This window comes from Lissotriton vulgaris, chromosome 4_1 (genome assembly GCF_964263255.1).
Source record: "Lissotriton vulgaris chromosome 4_1, aLisVul1.2, whole genome shotgun sequence".
Taxonomy (NCBI): Eukaryota; Metazoa; Chordata; class Amphibia; order Caudata; family Salamandridae; genus Lissotriton; species Lissotriton vulgaris.
This window is the reverse complement of record NC_141691.1, coordinates 405276087-405292707: the sequence shown is the minus strand read 5'-3', so window position 1 is coordinate 405292707 and position 16621 is coordinate 405276087. Positions and strand designations below refer to the sequence as shown.

The 16621-nt window shown below is 46.0% G+C and overlaps 1 protein-coding gene across 10 annotated transcripts in view; it reads left to right on the top strand.

The window, feature by feature from the left end:
- The window catches only part of BCORL1 (BCL6 corepressor like 1), a 962450-nt gene that overhangs the window by 881004 nt on the left and 64825 nt on the right, over positions 1–16621 (top strand). For all 10 annotated transcript variants that reach the window (XM_086918805.1, XM_086918802.1, XM_086918799.1 and 7 more), the window contains 4 exons: positions 5929–6156; positions 6916–7082; positions 15266–15411; positions 15548–15625. In XM_086918805.1, the coding sequence (XP_086774931.1) occupies positions 5929–6156; positions 6916–7082; positions 15266–15411; positions 15548–15625 (619 nt within the window). The remainder of the gene's footprint in view (positions 1–5928; positions 6157–6915; positions 7083–15265; positions 15412–15547; positions 15626–16621) is intronic.

Sequence of the window (16621 nt, the reverse complement as noted above, 5' to 3'; positions counted from 1 at the left end):
CTGTGGGCACGCTCCAGAGTGTAGAAGGAGGATAACCCCTCCGGGGCCACCGTGTCACGGAGCCAGGCCTCCAAGTATGTCACCATGTCGCCATCCTCGATCTTTTCCGGGAGGCCCACTACACGAATGTTGTTCCTCCTGTTGCGGCCTTCCGCATCCTCCGCCCTCTGCTCCAGGGTCGCAATTCGGGACAGGGCATCCTTCACCGTCGCAGCCAAGGTTCGCTGCGCCGGCTCCAAGGTTTTTACCGCGCTCTCCACTTCTTTGACCCGGTCCGAAAGTTTGCCGTGGTCCGCTCTAAGGAGGCCTAGGCTCGTCGCCACCTGGGCAATGTCCTGTTGGAGGGCCGATCTCGTGGTCGTTATCGCCTCTAGGACGCGGTCGAACTGCTGCTGCATCGACGCGCCACCAGAACTCTGTGGGCCCCCATGCTCCTCTTTGTCCTGGGCTTCTGAGTCCGAGGCGGTCGGGGTAGGCCCCTTGGCACCTCTAGGTTTCCCCATGTCGCCGGGGGCACTCCGTGAAGGTCCCGGAGCAGGCGTCTCCGGGTGCAGATGTCGACCACGACCCACCCGGGCACTGGTCCTCAAATCGGGTATGGGAGACCTCCTTCTCCAGGGCCTGTGGAGACTTCTCCGCTTCGGCTCACGCCACCGCCACGGCGTCCGAGGGCACCGATGAGGGGGCGGAGACAACCGTCGTCGTGCCGGGCAGGCCCGTTCACCCGCTAGAGATCCGGGGTGAGGGTCACCAACTCCACCGGACGACGTGTGGCGCCAAAGTGTCGCGCCTCCCATGGAAGTGGGCTGACCGGGAAGACGTAGCCAGGTGCGGAGCCGCGAGACGGGCCGCCGCCTGGATCGCAGGGCGTCCGCTCCCGGGGTCCCCTATAACGTGGGCATCCGCCCGGCTACCCAACCGAGTACGAGCTCGTCGTGAGAAGTCCGATCCAGTAGACAGCCAGTGTATAGAGCAGCCGGGGATGGCGAAGTCGGGCGTAAGTCGCTGCACGCGACGCTCCTCCAAGTCAGTGGGTCCGACCAGGGGGACAAAGAAGTCCGGGCGCCATGTTGGGTCGCACTCCGCGACTCCGCAAACCTCGGTCGTACTCCGGAGCAACCCTCGTCCGAGCCCCACCAGGGGCCCCGGCAGGTCTTCGTCGGCTCGCTCAGCAGAATGCGGGGTCTGGGGCGCCCCGCAGCCTCCGATTTACAGGATAAACCCGGGCTCAGTCCCGGAGCCGAGCTCTCAGGCGACCATCGCCATCGGCGCCCAAGCCACGCCCACCCAAGTCACCCTTGTGGCTCCGGACTGGGCACAAAGATTCTGGTATCCCGAGCTACTCAGCATGTCAGTCAATCCCCCGATTCATCTGCCTCTTCAGGAGGACCTTCTGACCCGAACCTGTCCAGTCTCCACCTCCATGCGTGGAGATTGAGCGGCGACATTTGAGGCCATTTGACTTGCCTCCTGAGGTCTGATGTGATTCCGGCAGCCAGGCGTCCCTCCACAAAATCGGTATACGCCTGCAGGTGGAACAAAGTTGTGGCATGGTGCACAGCAAAGGATCCCCTTTCTGCCCCCCTTCAGAGGTTCTCCTCTTTCTTCTTTCTCTTGCCCAGCAGGGCTCTGCTCTGGGCACTATCAAGGGCTACCTCTCTGCCATTTAAGCCTTTTTAAGGCTACCTGATCAGCCTTCTCTTTTCAAGTCCCCTGTTGTAAATAGATTCTTGAAGGGCATCACTCACATGTTTCCTCCTGTTCCTTTCGTGATGCCTCAGTGGGACTTGAACCCTTTTCTTACTTATTTGATGTGCTCTCCTTTTGAGCCACTTCACAATTGCCCTCTTTGTCTTCTCACTCTTAAGACTGCCTTCCTAGTTGCCATCACCTCTGCCAGGAGAGTGAGTGAGCTCCAGGCTCTTTCTTCCAAACCTCCTTTCCTTTCTTTCCATCCGGACAAAGTTGTCTTGAGAACACGTCCTTCTTTCCTGCCCAAGGTAGTCACAGCCTTCCACATTGGGCAGTCCATCACCTTGCCCACCTTCTTTCGAATACCTCGAAAGAGGAAGAGAGGCTCCACCGTCTGGACCCAAAACGTGCGCTCTCATTCTATCTGGACCGCACACGGCAGTTCCGGGTGGATGACCAGCTCTTTGTTGGTTACGTGGGTGCTAAGAAGGGACGGGCGGTGCACAAATGGACCACCTCTTGGTGGGTCGTGTTGTGCATCAAGGTGTATGCTACTCTTTGGCTAAAAAGGAGCATCCTGTTCGGCTGAGGGCCCATTCCACTCGGGCCAAGGCGGCTACTACTGCCCTGGATCGGGGAGTCCCCTTGCAGGACATCTGTCAGGCAGCTATGTGGTCCTCGCTGCACACGTTCGCTAGACACTACTGCCTGGACAGCCAAGTCCGGAGAGATGGCTTTTTCAGCCGTTCTGTTCTCCAGGACTTTCTGGTGTGATCATTGGTTCGCAGACCCACCACCGGGGTTTGTATTGCTGGGGTATATATTCTAAGGTAAGGAATCTAACACTAACCTGTTTCTTTCAGATGCACAAGTTACTTACCTTCAGTAACTATATATCTGTAAGAAACAGTAGTTAGTGTTAGATTCCTTACCGCCCCACCCATCCTCCCCGTTCTGCGAACCGATATCTGGGGTTACCGTTCTTCCCTTTGAGGGCCCTAATTTCATGGCACCAGTGACGGTTTTTATCATGGCTCTGCGTTCCTGGCACACAAAAGCTGTGTATAAGAACTGACGTCAGCTCGCGAGGGCGGCGTCTAAGTACTCCGACGTCGTCATCTCGGCGACGCCGACGGCGGACACGGAGCCGCAGACAACGCCTACCGATGCGCAGGGGTACTGCTGCGCAAAACTTTTCGGATCCAGTTTGACGCCTGGGGATATTCTAAGTTGGGGAATCTAACACTAACTACTGTTTCTTACAGATATATCGTTACCGAAGGTAAGTAACTTGTGCTACGGGCTATTTGTTAGCTATTTCGACTGATGGATCAGCCTTCTTTGTTTAAATCACCTGTTGTAATTTTTTAAAGATCTGCAACATTTATTTCTACCACAAGCATGTTGTCATGCCACAGTGGGACTGGAACTGAGTTCTCACATTTTAAATGTGGACTTTTTTTGAGCTGCTTCACAGTTGTCCATTAAGACTTCTGACATTGAAAATGGTCTTTCTCGTCACCATAACAACAGCAAGGTGTGTGAGCAAGCTGCAGACTCTCTCTGTCAACACACCTTACACAACATTGTTTCCAGATAAGTTGGTGTTGACGATCTAAGTTTCCTTTCTTCCAAAAGTAGTCACTCCATTTCATCTCATGACAGGCAGACTATCACCATTCTCAAATTTTCGCCCACTTCATCCCATTAAAGAGGAAAAGAGATTTCATTGGTTAGACTCAAGGAGGACACTAAACTTTATTATGGATCACACTAAAGAACTCTGGGTGGACAGTTAGCTCTTTGTGGAGTTCTCCGGGGCAAAGAAGGGCAAGGCAGTATAAAAAAAAGAACATTTCCTGATGGAGTGTTCTCTGCATAAAGATCTGCCACACTCTAGTGAAAAAGTAGCCTCCAGTGAGCTCAACATGCTCATTCAACCAGAGCTAAGGCTTCTACCACTGCACTAGCACGTGGAGTACCTGTCCTGTACAGTTGTCAGGCAACTACGTGGGCGTTGATACATATGTTCATGAAGCGCTACTGCCTAGGCAACCAAGTCCTTTGAGAGGGGAAATTTTGCCCACTCAGTACTGCAGGACTTTTTGGTTTGAGCCAGTTCACAGACCCACCACATGAGGAGTTACTGCAATTGTATCTATTCACACTGTGAGGAATCTGCGGTTATAAGTTTTCATCAGAAGTTACTTATTGTTGGTAACCATTTTCCAAACCGCAGATCCCTCACTGACCCTTTCGCCTCCTCATTCTGTGAACTTAACTATTTCCCTTCTAAAAAGTTACCAGATTAGAGATATGTTGCTGTCTGAGATTATTCTACTGGAATAAAGGATTTTATGTTTAAGGGGAGAGAGAGAGAGAGACCGACAGAACGGGGATGTGTACTTTCTTTTTAGAGATTCTTTATGCAGTCTGCTATTATTGAGTTTATAACAGTTGGAACTTCACTTAGTTTTCTAAGATGGGTGAGCAGACGCACTTGGTTAACGTTGGTTGTGCTTGGAGTTTGACTTCTTCAGCTTCTTCTGTTGGATGCATCCTTTTACGATACTGCTTCTGGAGGGGACAGAGTCGCGCAACTCTAGAGTTTGTTAATCCAGTTTTGCTGATTTAGTGAATAGTGCTCCAGCTATTATGTCCACAGTTCTATAAGTTTCCTTTATGTGAAACTATTGGTTGTGCATGTGAGGTTCCGGATACCTGTGGGGCTGACTTTATTAACTTGTACCCCTGGGGAAACAGGTTTTGAGCAGAGGGCTCATTGCGAAACTGTTTAAACTATGGATGAGGATTGGCAAAATCCCATTTGGTGTTTGGCTCGTGACCATACCCCTGATATCATCATCGTCCAGGAGAAAAGTGTCTAAATGAATCATTAGCATTGCCTATTAGGCTCCGGATTCGCTTTTTTTTTTTTTTTTTTTTTAGTAAATGTTTTTATTTAACAATTGCTCAGTGTACAAAAGTAGATGCAATCTTGTACAAATAATTTGAAGCGTCACAAAAAAGACACACCATGGCATTACTGTAGCAGTTAATATCAACAAAGAGTGTACACTACAGTTTTGAAATTCTGACTTGGACTAGATGCAATTATCATTAATCCCAATCCTAGTCCACCAGTACCCCTCAACCTCCCTATAGCACCTTTTCACAGTTCCCTGTTGTGGCACCATTGTTTTCATAAATTTTTTCATTTTCTTGGAGAACCCTGACTTTGGTAGACCACCTGTTCTGGCCGTTGGCACCAGTCCAGATCAACCTCCCAATTCCGCGCACTCGAGGGTCCACTCGCTCCCCATGCCTTTGCAATGTTTCTCTTAGCCACCCTGGGCACTAACATTACCCAGATATTCCGATATTTGGGCCATACCTCGTCGCCTGTAATGTAAAGCACATTCCATCTAGCTTCCAGTGGAACAGTGAGACCCGCGACTTGGGTCAAAACATGGACCACCGCCTTCCAGTATTGCTGGATCATGGGGCAGGATCAGGATTGTTTAGAAATATTTTATCAAAAAGAATTTATTTAGTCACATCACCAGTAAGTTGTTTCTCTGGACTACTAGCTAGGATGTAAAGGTAATGTCTTGCTGCTATGGGAGACTCAGGTTCCTTATGGATTTCTGCTATGGGGACAGCATCTGTCTTTTTTGCATTTGTTGTGGTGTGCTACCCATGAAAAGGTGATCTGAAGGGCCAGTAGAGATATTGATGGAAGCAGAACTTTAATTTGCATTGCAGATGCTTTGAATTGGAGGGAGGGGTGGCTTCTTGGCAGAATAAGAATCAAAGCGTTTTCTCTCCGAGCTCTCCAGGTACCCCTCAGCTCTGAATTGCACAGCGGCAGCACTGTGTATGGACCTCCCTCCCTCTCGTACAGGACCAACAAATCGTTTCCAGCTTTCCCCCAGCTCTGGCACGAAACCTCCGCTTTGTCTGCACCCACATATGTTGTGTACTACCAATGCAATGCTAGCACATTGATACTGGGTCTAGCATGTCTTGTTGTGGTAATTGATGTGGATTCTTTAACCTAATTTAACACTTTTAACATAAACAGTGGAAGAAACCTAAATATAACAAACAGCCTGTTTAGTCAAATATTCAAGACTTCTTCCCCCTTGAAAAAGTTTTTTCTAGTACCTTAGCAAGCACTCATACCTTTTTCATTATTCCGTGTTAAAGTATCTTTTTTTGTCTCTTCTTGTATAGGTTAAGCGGAGGCGGCGGGGATCGTCACCTAAAACTGTGGCAGTGAAATCTCCACCTCCCAAGAAGACTCAGGATGTTGGCACACCTTGCAAGCGAGGGCGGGCTAGCGCTTTTGGTTCTCCAGACTCATCCAACACCCAGCTTGTCCCACCCGAGGCTCGCAGATTGATTGTAAACAAAAATGCTGGAGAAACACTCCTTCAGCGCGCTGCACGATTAGGGTACATGGTAAGAGAACTACTACTTGTTTCTTGCTTTGTAGTGGTTCACATTACTTAGTAAAAGTTGATACATATGACACCATTTTAATACATAGATTTCTGGGCAACATGTTAGGCCATTGATAGAGAGTAAATATTGTTATTTTGGTGATGGTGGAGGTGGTAATCGGATGCCTTACAAATAATGAGGGGAGTTACACTGCTACCAGGGACAAAAAGGAACATATCTTAAATTTACCTGGAGAAGGAAATCCTGAGATTCACATGCAGAAAAGAATAACCATTGTGCTGTTTGTTAACCGAGAGCTAATAATGCTGCAGCTTTCTTCTGCCTTTTTTAATCTAATGAGTAAGACTTTTTACTAGTAAAAACTGTTAGAAAAGTAAGACCATCTCATAATATCAGTAGAGTGTTAATATATTGTTATTTCCATCGTGGTGTTCAATGTTGAGATGAAAATATTAAAGAAAAAAGGTTTTGTACTAATAGAGTGCAGTCTTCTTCATATTCTCACCCGTCCCTCCTCCCGCCCTAGCACAGCATTTTACCTTGCTTAGTATTGTTTTTAAAGCAGTTTATTGTGCCTTTTGCTGCTCCTTCCTTTCTATTTTTTTCCCATCGTAGTTTAGCACACATCAAACACCTTTCAGTTTTTTTATGTTACTTTCTTTCACCAAGAAATTGTATGTTGTTAGTAGCAGCGATATGAGAACAGGTGATCCTAATCGAGGAACTACGATTCTGCATGCTGGTTTTATCTTTTAGGAAGTCGTTTTGTACTGCCTCCAGAAAGACTTGGGAGATGTGAATCGCCGTGATAATGCTGGTTATACAGCACTTCATGAAGCATGCTCAAGAGGATGCATAGACATAATGCAAACGCTACTAGACAACGGGGCCAATGTTAATTGCAGTGCTCAAGATGGAACTAGGTAAGCCACGCAGAATACAATAAAAAGCTGGTAATCATGAAAACACTTGGAATATTGTTAGTCAATGAAAATTAATGCTCAGTGTAAAGGATTTGGGAATGCTAATTGATATGAGTTTTATGCCCCCTCCTTTAACCGTAGGAATACTAAGGAGAATCCATACGCTATTCCGGCATTTCTCTTCAAACCATAACATTTTAAACACAGTTTTTGTGGTTTAGAGTAAAAACATCCAATTATTTATGTAGTTTCAGGTAGATATAGGTTCCAGCATATCTGGAATAAATTAATAAACTGTTTCAACGCCATTTAAAAAAGAACAGTTTACGATCAGAAGTGGTCCTACTTTTAAAACATATGTTCGTAGCATGTGTGACTGTGGATACACATTCTATGCATACTCCTACCATTTAGTGTGGAGCTAAAAAATGTGCAAGTTGTTTTTCTTCAGATGCTTTTGAATCGCAAGATGTGGTTTGACTCCTCCCTTAGTCCACAATGTGCGTTGATTCCATTGTTGTTTTTCACCATCAGAATCGGAAGTACATCAAAAGGGATTTGAGACAGTCATGTTTTTCAGGCCCACAAGGTTCAAATTTGACCCTGACAATTTGGAAGATAAGTCTGTGCTTTGACGTCTTCACATTGCAACTCTACTGTCTCAGATGCCTTTGGAAGACCAATGACTACTATTCGACACCCCAGGGACGGGGGACCTGCGCACACCCATCAGGGTTTGCAAGTTGTTCCTTGACAACCGGCACTGTAGAATGCTGATCAGAAGTGGGTGATGGAATGAACATCCTTCCATTATTCCCCGAATTGGAACTCCAAATATCTGTGGTCTGATCACTATGAAGTATGCAATCTCTGCCTTTCCCCAATCACGAAAACACCTCATGTGAGCCCTGCCTCTCTTTCTAGTCCAAGACCTTAAGGTACTGAATGGAGGGTTGCTAGGCACATTACAAAATATACTAACTGTGCACCTGAGAGGTCCACACATACATATTATGACCCCAGCAGCTCATGTGACCCCACTGACATATAACCAGCCCATAGACACAGGGCCAGCTGATATCGTCTGGAATAAACTAAAGTGTTGGCTTCCTGGGAGATTCTGATTTGGAACACTACCCAGTTAAGGCATCCCCACGAGGTCAGAGCATCCAGTGGGCTGCTAGACATCACAAAGTGGACATACAGTTGTACAAGAGAAAGAGAACTTCCTAGTGGATACTCTCTCCATGTCGTACGCATGGTTCAATTTCTACTCCTGCGTAAACACATGCTTAATTCTTACCCAGATCATTTTAAGGAGCCCCTAAAGGTTAAGGTGGCGACATCTTGGATAGAAAAAAGTACTAGCCCTTACACAGTGACCTCTTTTACCTCAGAGGTCAGGTCCCCCCTGATTCCTGGGTGGTTCACTCCGCAAGCAAGAGAGCTGACCAAGCCACTTGCAATATCCCTCCCCTCCTGATAAGAAGAGTGAAAGATTAGACCCTGCTGGCAAAAGAGTAATAGTAGAGGAATCTGTACACTGTTGCTTAACTAATTATGTCGGACTGCTCACCCTGTATGGCAGGTTTCAGTGTGTGGAGTTGCAGGACCTTCTCAAACAACTTCCAGGTGAGTATAGAAAGAGGGGGAAAGATATAATGTCAAAATGCAAAACCATCTTGAACTCCAACATTCTTTGTGCGATCAACACTACGGAAAAGCAGCCTCTAGGGGATTTAAACACTAGCGTGCTCCTTAGAAGACATGTATGGCAATGCATCTACGAATTCTAACCCAAAGTCCAGCAGCATCTCCTTAACCTACCATTGATAGGAACTTCTCTTTGGTCCCCAGGTCGACAAGATGCTAGAAAAGGTAAAAAGGACACTGATTTCTAAATCGGGGGGTGCACTAAAAACAGCTGTGAGACATCCCAAAGCTTCATCCCAAACTAGCCCCAGTTTTTTTCTAAGAGGCTGCACACCTTCCACCAACAGGCTGGAACAGGATACACGAGAAAGCAGGAAGGGGCAGAAGTGGCTCCAGTACATTAGCTTCCACTCTTAACGGTGTCACTCTATCTCCCCCACCCACGACCCCCAATGACAGGACATCAGTCAGGGGAAGGCTACAAAATGTCCTCTCTTGCGGGGAGAAAACATCAGATCAGCCACGACTACTGCCTATAGCTTTCTTACAACCCTTCCTAACATTCCACCATGCAGACACATCCTCAACCAAGACCATCTCTTGAAGAAGAGGTACAGACTCTCCATGGAAAGATGCAATAAAAAGAGTGCCCCTACACCAACAGGAGAAACAAGTGTACTCACTTTATTTCTTTTAAAAAAGAAAAAAGCTCTATCATACGCCTCGGACCTCTCAATAAATGAATTTTCTTGGATCACTTCCATATGACAACCCTGTAGGACGTCACCCCTCTGCTGCAACAAAATGACTACATGACTGTGGTTGACCTCAGAATCCCACACACCTATCAACCCTGTCAACCACCAGTATCTTAACCTTGTGGAAAGTGAATATCACCCCTGACCAGTTCAAAGTACTTCCTTTCACGGTCACCACATCTTCAAGGGTGTTTAGCAAAGTGTCTAGCAATGGTGGCCACTCTTCTGCAAAGGGGAGGCACTCAAGTCTTATCTCAATGATTGGTGGTCAAAAGCGGCAGTAGTACCCAGTACACACTCAAGCAGAGATTTCCCAGCTACACAATTTGGGAGTACCACCTCCAACCTCAACAAACCCATGTTGAATGCAGTTACAGGGAAAGACTATTTCAACCACCAGACGATATTGCTATTCCAGCAGCTAATGCCTATTTTTCAGCCCAGTTTTCATCCAGTTTGGAGCCATGATGCGGCTTCTAGGATTGTTGGCTTCAGGCATTCGCATCATATGTATGCTCAACTCCACATGCACCTCCTACAAGAGTGCCTTGCAAGGCAATGGTCGCAGGTGGAGTGTCACTGGGAAGTTCTATTGTTGATCAAGGTCAGTACTCACTGCTCTTTGTAATGGTGGAACAGCAACAACTTGTTGCAGGGCAAGCCTTTCTCAGACCCACTTCTGCAGGTGATAATTAGCCTAAATGCTTCTCGCAAGCTGCGGAGAGCACCCCATCGTCATGATAACGTGTGTGCTCTTTAACCCCACAGCCGCCACATCAATTACCTAGAACTACTGGCGATATGCTTAGCCCTCAAAGCCTTCTTTGAGGTCGATCGAGGGGGGAAAAATGCCTTCATCAAGGGGAACAATATGTCAGCCATTTATTTTTTGCAGAAACAGGAAGGCATGCACTCTCCCCAGATCTCAGCAATAGTGCATGAGTTTTGTAGGTGGTATTGGGCGATCTGCGACAACATTAAACTCCTAGCGGAGCATTTTCCGGAGGTGGGCAATGATTTTGCAGACCTACTCAAAAAGACGCATCAACAAGCCATAAGAGGAAACTCCACGGCAAGCTTACATAAGTACCTCTCGCATGTGGGCGCCCCACAAATTCACCTTCAGGCACTTGCAACTAATTCATGGACAACACACTACTGAAGAAAAAGGTCAGGGATCTTGACCTATGCTTTTCCGACTCTTTCTGTACATCGTGAGTATAATAAGGCAAGTTTCTGTGACCCCCATCCTGGTGTCTCAGACATGGACGAGACATCCTTGGTACTCCATGTTTCTGGAAATGTCCATCTGTCTGCACAAGAAGCTTCGCGCATGGCCAGACAAGGCCAGGTCAGGCACCAGCCAGCTCAACCTAGTTATCTGCCACCAGAACTCCTAGAGTTTACATACCTAGCCTCCCTCTGCGTTTGCCAACCATGTGAGCATGTTACACAGCAATATAGAAGAGGTTTGTCCATTTCTGCCTATCCAGAAATCTAGACCCCCTGAAGCTTAAGGTCCAGGACATCACCTCCTTTCTTTTTACATCTGCAGAATTCAGGCCTTACCTGTATGTTAGTGCAATTAGACCTTGCTACTGTAGCAGCTTAAATGCAAAGAATACATCCCACTTGATTATCCCTATAAACCAGGTTTCCAAGGAGGGCCTTAAAAGAGTCTTACCCCCTAGAATGTCTCCTGCTCCATGTTAAACCTCAGTATCGTCCTCTCAAGGCTCATAGAGCCACCTTTCAAACATTTACACTCATGTCCTTTGCAGTTAGTTCCTTTCCTGGAAGGTGGCCTCTTATTTCCCATACACAAGGAGATGATGGCCGGAGTGCTGAAACTTTTCAGACATTCACCCTCCAGTCACAGATCTGGGTTGAATCCATCATTGTTCTTTAGCTCACTTCGCCACCGCAGTTTGGACCCAGCTGTATGCAAATCAGTTTTGACCCTGTGCCAGTCCAGCCCGAACTGCCAAGCCAGGTCCTCCCTGGACCAGAAACAAGCATCCTGGGACCGGTTTCGGGGTAACACTTCACAAGGAGATGATGGGCGGAGTACTGAAACTTTTCAGACACTCTCCACGGTCACAGATTTGGGTTGAATCCATCATTGTTCCTTAGCTCACTTCACCACCCATTTACCCCGCCCGCCCCACCGCCCTGCTGCACTCCCTCCGCGAACCACCACTGCATTTGGCTCATGTTATACTCTTTATACATTCTTGCTCATTGTGGGGAAAATATCTAACATAGAGTCGATGCCCATGCAGCTAAGGGAAGAGTCACAGCACATCTTGTGACTTGAAAACTTCTTTGAAGAAAAACAACACACAAACATTCAAGCCCAACACTAAATGGCTTGTGTATGTCCATAATGTGATGCACACTACGAATAGATGCTTACAGGGTAAGTAAATTGTTCCTTTCCTATTGTGCCTCTCTCTCTACTTATTTACTTAGCATTTTTTGTTCTTGAGGTAGATGTAAATTAGGTCCACAGAATACAGTAAAAAAAAACCAAACATTAACAAACTGATTACCACAGTCTCTCAAGATCCTATTAATCATTCGCTCTCTATGTATTGATGTGCATTCAGATTGTCTTTGGAAACCTTGCCAATGGACATAAACAGAAGTTATGGTTTCTTCTCCAGTGCTAGTCTCAATCCATTAAGGCAGTCTATCCAGGTGGTGCTTGTTTTTGTGTGAGGCCATCTGTATTCATTGCAGACACTGGGACCATATCTATACCTCCTGTCTCCCTCCCTGAAACTTTTTTTTGCAGGCGGGTTGAAGGTGGCCCACTTGAGTCATTTTAATGCAGATGCGGTTCTCTTGCCACAGTTAAACCAACCCTCTCTTTATTTCCTGCTTGAAATCTGTTTTTTGCTGGAATGCAGACATTAATCATACTGTCTGAGCCAGCCTAAATCATTCTCATAAAGGACAGCAGTGGTGCATGCCTGGAAATAGTGTGATGCCTCCAGTCCTCCATCCATCACCCAGTAGAGTTTGAGGAATCCATGGAAATTCAAAAGCACATATCACCTGATTGGTTAGGCCTGTCCATCAGGAGACCAGAATCACAAGGTTCCTCATCCAGTGCTTCATTTAATGTTTGTACTCTGTAGCAGAAGAGTACTTATGTACCATCAAGAAAGGAGAGAACACAATGGAGTCAGGAGTAGGACTGATGATCGTCACTACTCTCTCTCTCCACTCTTTGGTCTAAGTGTGGGAAGCATCTCCTTCACACTCTGGAAGCACTTGGTTAAGACCCCTGCAATGGACTGTGCCTGCCCCTACGTTGAGTAATTGCTCCAGCCATCTGCCCACGGTTTTACCACTAAGCCTAACAACATTTAAGTCCCTGAGAGGCTCCATTATTCTCCATTGAGAAGGCCGAGCTTGCTCTGTCCCCAATTAAAACTCAGCTTATGTCCTCAGGTACCATACCCTCAGCTTAAGGCTGTCTCCCGGATTACAGAATCACTGAATTCATTTTCCTGTCCCTTTCAGTTCTGGAGAGATCTCCCGTAAGTTGATGTAAAGAGTGTCTGGCTCTGGCAAGTAATCCAGATTTTCTGGTGCTCTCCTGGGTGCCCCAGCCACCTGAAGAACTATACCACAAAATGTTGATTGTGAGATAACCCTAGCAACTCATGTTGTATGTGAATTATTGGGAAACGAAAACTGAGAAACCACATTCGAGTAAATCAAATCATGGAAAAGCAATTTTGAGAAAGTCAATATTAAGGAAATATGAAAAGAAAATCGAAAATTAAAAAGGAACATTTTAAAGGAAAGCTCATTTTAAGAAAAAGTCAAAAATTGCATTAAACTTGGGAGGAGTTTAGGACTTCTGTGGGGGCTTTTGGGTTCAGGGATGGGTAATATCTAGGGCTCAGAGGGATTTTTAGGGGTAAGAAATGTTAGGTGTTCAGGCATAGAAAGGAGTGGGTGCAGTGTAAAGGTGTTGAGGGGTTTTAGCGTTCATGGACGGGTAGAGTGTATGGCTGGTGAGGGTTTTTAAGGTTCAGTTATGGGTAGCAACTGAGGTGGTGAAGAGTTTTTAGGGTTCAGGATGGGATGCAGTTTAAGGTGGCGGGGATTTTAAGGATTCAAGGATGGGCGGAGGTTAGATTTTGAAAGGGGTTTTTAGAATTCAGGAAAGAGTAGTTTTGGGCTAAGAAGAGTTCTGATGAGTCATGGGTGGGTGGTGTTTAAAGGCAGAGAGATTCTTTTAGGATTCAGGGATGGGTGGAGTTTGGGCATGCTGAGGTGCTTTAGATGTTATGGGGTGGGTGGGGCTTATGGGGTCAAAGGGAGTTTTACAGGTTCAGGAATGGGTGGAGTTCAGGGTAGTGAATGATTTTATGGTTCATGGATTTTTGGGGTAGAAAGCAGGGGGGGGGCTCCTCCGTAATGGCAGAAGATCATCTCCCCTCTTGTCAGAGACAGATAAAGTAAAATGATAATAAAATAACATCATCTTATTTTTCTGTGACTGGTTTAGGCATGTTTGTAGGGCGAGGCAGGGCCGGGAGGAGTGGTGGGCACTTAGAAGTGCGCATGTAAGTTTAGCCATCTGACCGTCCTAGGCCAGCCAAACAGACATGCGCATTTCTCTTTCTCCAACCAAGATGTGTTGTAGAAAAGCTGCAGGCTCCCAGAGACTGTCTGAGCGGCAGACTAGGTCTCTCAGACCAATTCTGGCTTATGAGTAACAATTATATCTATCCAAAGGGTTTAGTGTGCACACTACCCAAGTTGCACGTAGTTGTGCAGTTGTGCCGTGCTCCAGGTTATCACTCACTGAACTGGAGTGCGGTGAGTATCAAACTAGGTGCATCCCCATACAAGTGGGGTATTTCCCCTAGGCACAGGTTGTACAGTCCTTACGAAGAAGGTTTCACTGATAAATCGAAAACGTTGTGAAAAATAACTCTATATCCATAAATGATATTTTTATTGGAATTGTTACATCACAATTCTATAATTTTTTATTCGAACTTCATAAACATCAAATCCCAGAATGCATTGTGGTTGTTTAGTTGCTTTTAGTGATCCCAATGCATTTCAGCATGGTTGCCTTCATCTGGGGATATTTCGAGTGTGAGAAGCGAAAAACGTGTGCGTTCTCCAAAGCGTTTCAATCTCTCGTAGTTCATCCGAGTATGGGGGTGCACCTAGTTTAACAATTACATCTACCCATATCATGTTAATCTTTTGTGTGGGATCCCCTACACCTCATCTAATAGTACATAACCTATTAGTTCCCCTTAGGGGCCCATTGTGGGTGGGAGGGAAAATGGTCTCGTAATCCCCCCGCCAATAAGTAGCTTTGTGCAGCTGAGGTATCAAAGTGAACTATACAGACTTCCTGTGCTCCCATTGTCTTATAATTCCTGTGGCTGGTATCGCCTGCTAAAGGTACTGTCTGGATAGCGACCCTTCAGGTAATGAAGGTCTGCTAGAGGACCTTCATAAATAAGTTGCCAAAATAAACCAGAGCTGAAAGGAGGCAGAAGTTAAGGGCACATGTTTTTCTAACTGATTCTCCATCAAGATCCTATATTTCATTTTGTATTCTACCTCATCACCATACCAGTTTTCTGCCTCTGTTCACCAGCTCTATCTGTTTGATGTGCATCCCATTTGGACTTTTTGCTGGGGCCTTGTTAAAGGCAGAGTGCAGGACATTGGAGAGATTATAACTGCCATTGTTTATCCATTTATTAATTGTGTGTAATTTTGCAGGCCAATTCATGATGCTGCAGTCAATGATAGCTTGGAGGCAGTCTGGCTTCTTTTGTCCTATGGTGCGGATCCAACGTTGGCCACATACTCTGGACAAACAGCAATGAAGCTAGCAAGCAGTGATGCTATGAAACAGTATCTAACTGGTAATACTAATTGCGATATTTACTGTCCACTTGTTTCGATGTCTTGTTTTAGGAGTTTTTGTCATTCTGAATTCCTAATTCCACCCTTTACAGTGTTCATCCCGTGCTCATGATTCTCCACTGTCATTGTTTTCAGATTACCTCGATGATCTTAGAGGCCGTTCTGATGGCGATCCTCACATTTTCTGGGACTTTTATAGCAGCTCTGTTTTGGGTGAGTTATTTGGGATTCGTTCTACTGTTTTCCATTGTAATCTGTTTTATAGAACTGTTCCTCTAATTTGAAGCACACTCATGTTCTTGCAAGAATAATACTGCTTTTAAAGGAGGGATTAAATGGCTTTTTAGTACTGAAAGGAAATGTGAGTACAACTGCTTTCTAGTGGCCCAAATGCTGCACACTGACACTTGGGCATGAGTCAAGCTGGGAAACGGGTCGAGCACTACCAGAAGTATTCCTACACAAAATGGCCTGAAGCAAGGCTGCGTCTTGGACCCAAGCCTTTTTAATCTGTATTTATCGGACATTGCCAGACACATTGATAACCCAGATTGTCACCCCCCAAAACTGGCTAGTAAGCCAGTCTCAATCCTCCAATATGCAGACGACATAGTCTTGTTAAGCCAAACCCCAGTGGGATTACAAAGATCAATAAGCAACCTGGCATCCTATCTGGACTCAGAACAGCTAGAGATAAACAAAGATAAAACAAAAATTGTTCGTCTGGTTGGCAGAAGGAAATTAAAGTTCAAATGGAGGATAAAGGGGGCCCACGTGGAAGAAAAAAGTGCATACAAATATCTGGGCGTGACAATCGGGCAGGGCACAAGTCACAAAGAACACAAAATGTCCCTCAAAGCAAAGACTCAGTCCCTGATCTACGCTTACAGATCCTTGCGCAGAAAATTGGACTGCCCTAATCATTTGCACTTGTTAAAAGTAATGGCTGCCCAAATCCAACCAAGTTTGTCATACAGTCTTGTTCCCTGGTGTGGCAAAGATTCGCATTTCCTGAATGAATTGCAGTCAAAAATCTATAAATCAGTTTTTGACTTGCCAAAATCTGCCTCGCCCGCCCAGGTACGACTGGAATTTGGGCTTCAGGATCTTAAATACAGGGCAATGAGCAACTTCATTAAATTCTGCCACACCCTCCGGTTATCCGAAGAGGATACTCTAAATAGACTCTGCTGGGATGAAGTAAGGTCA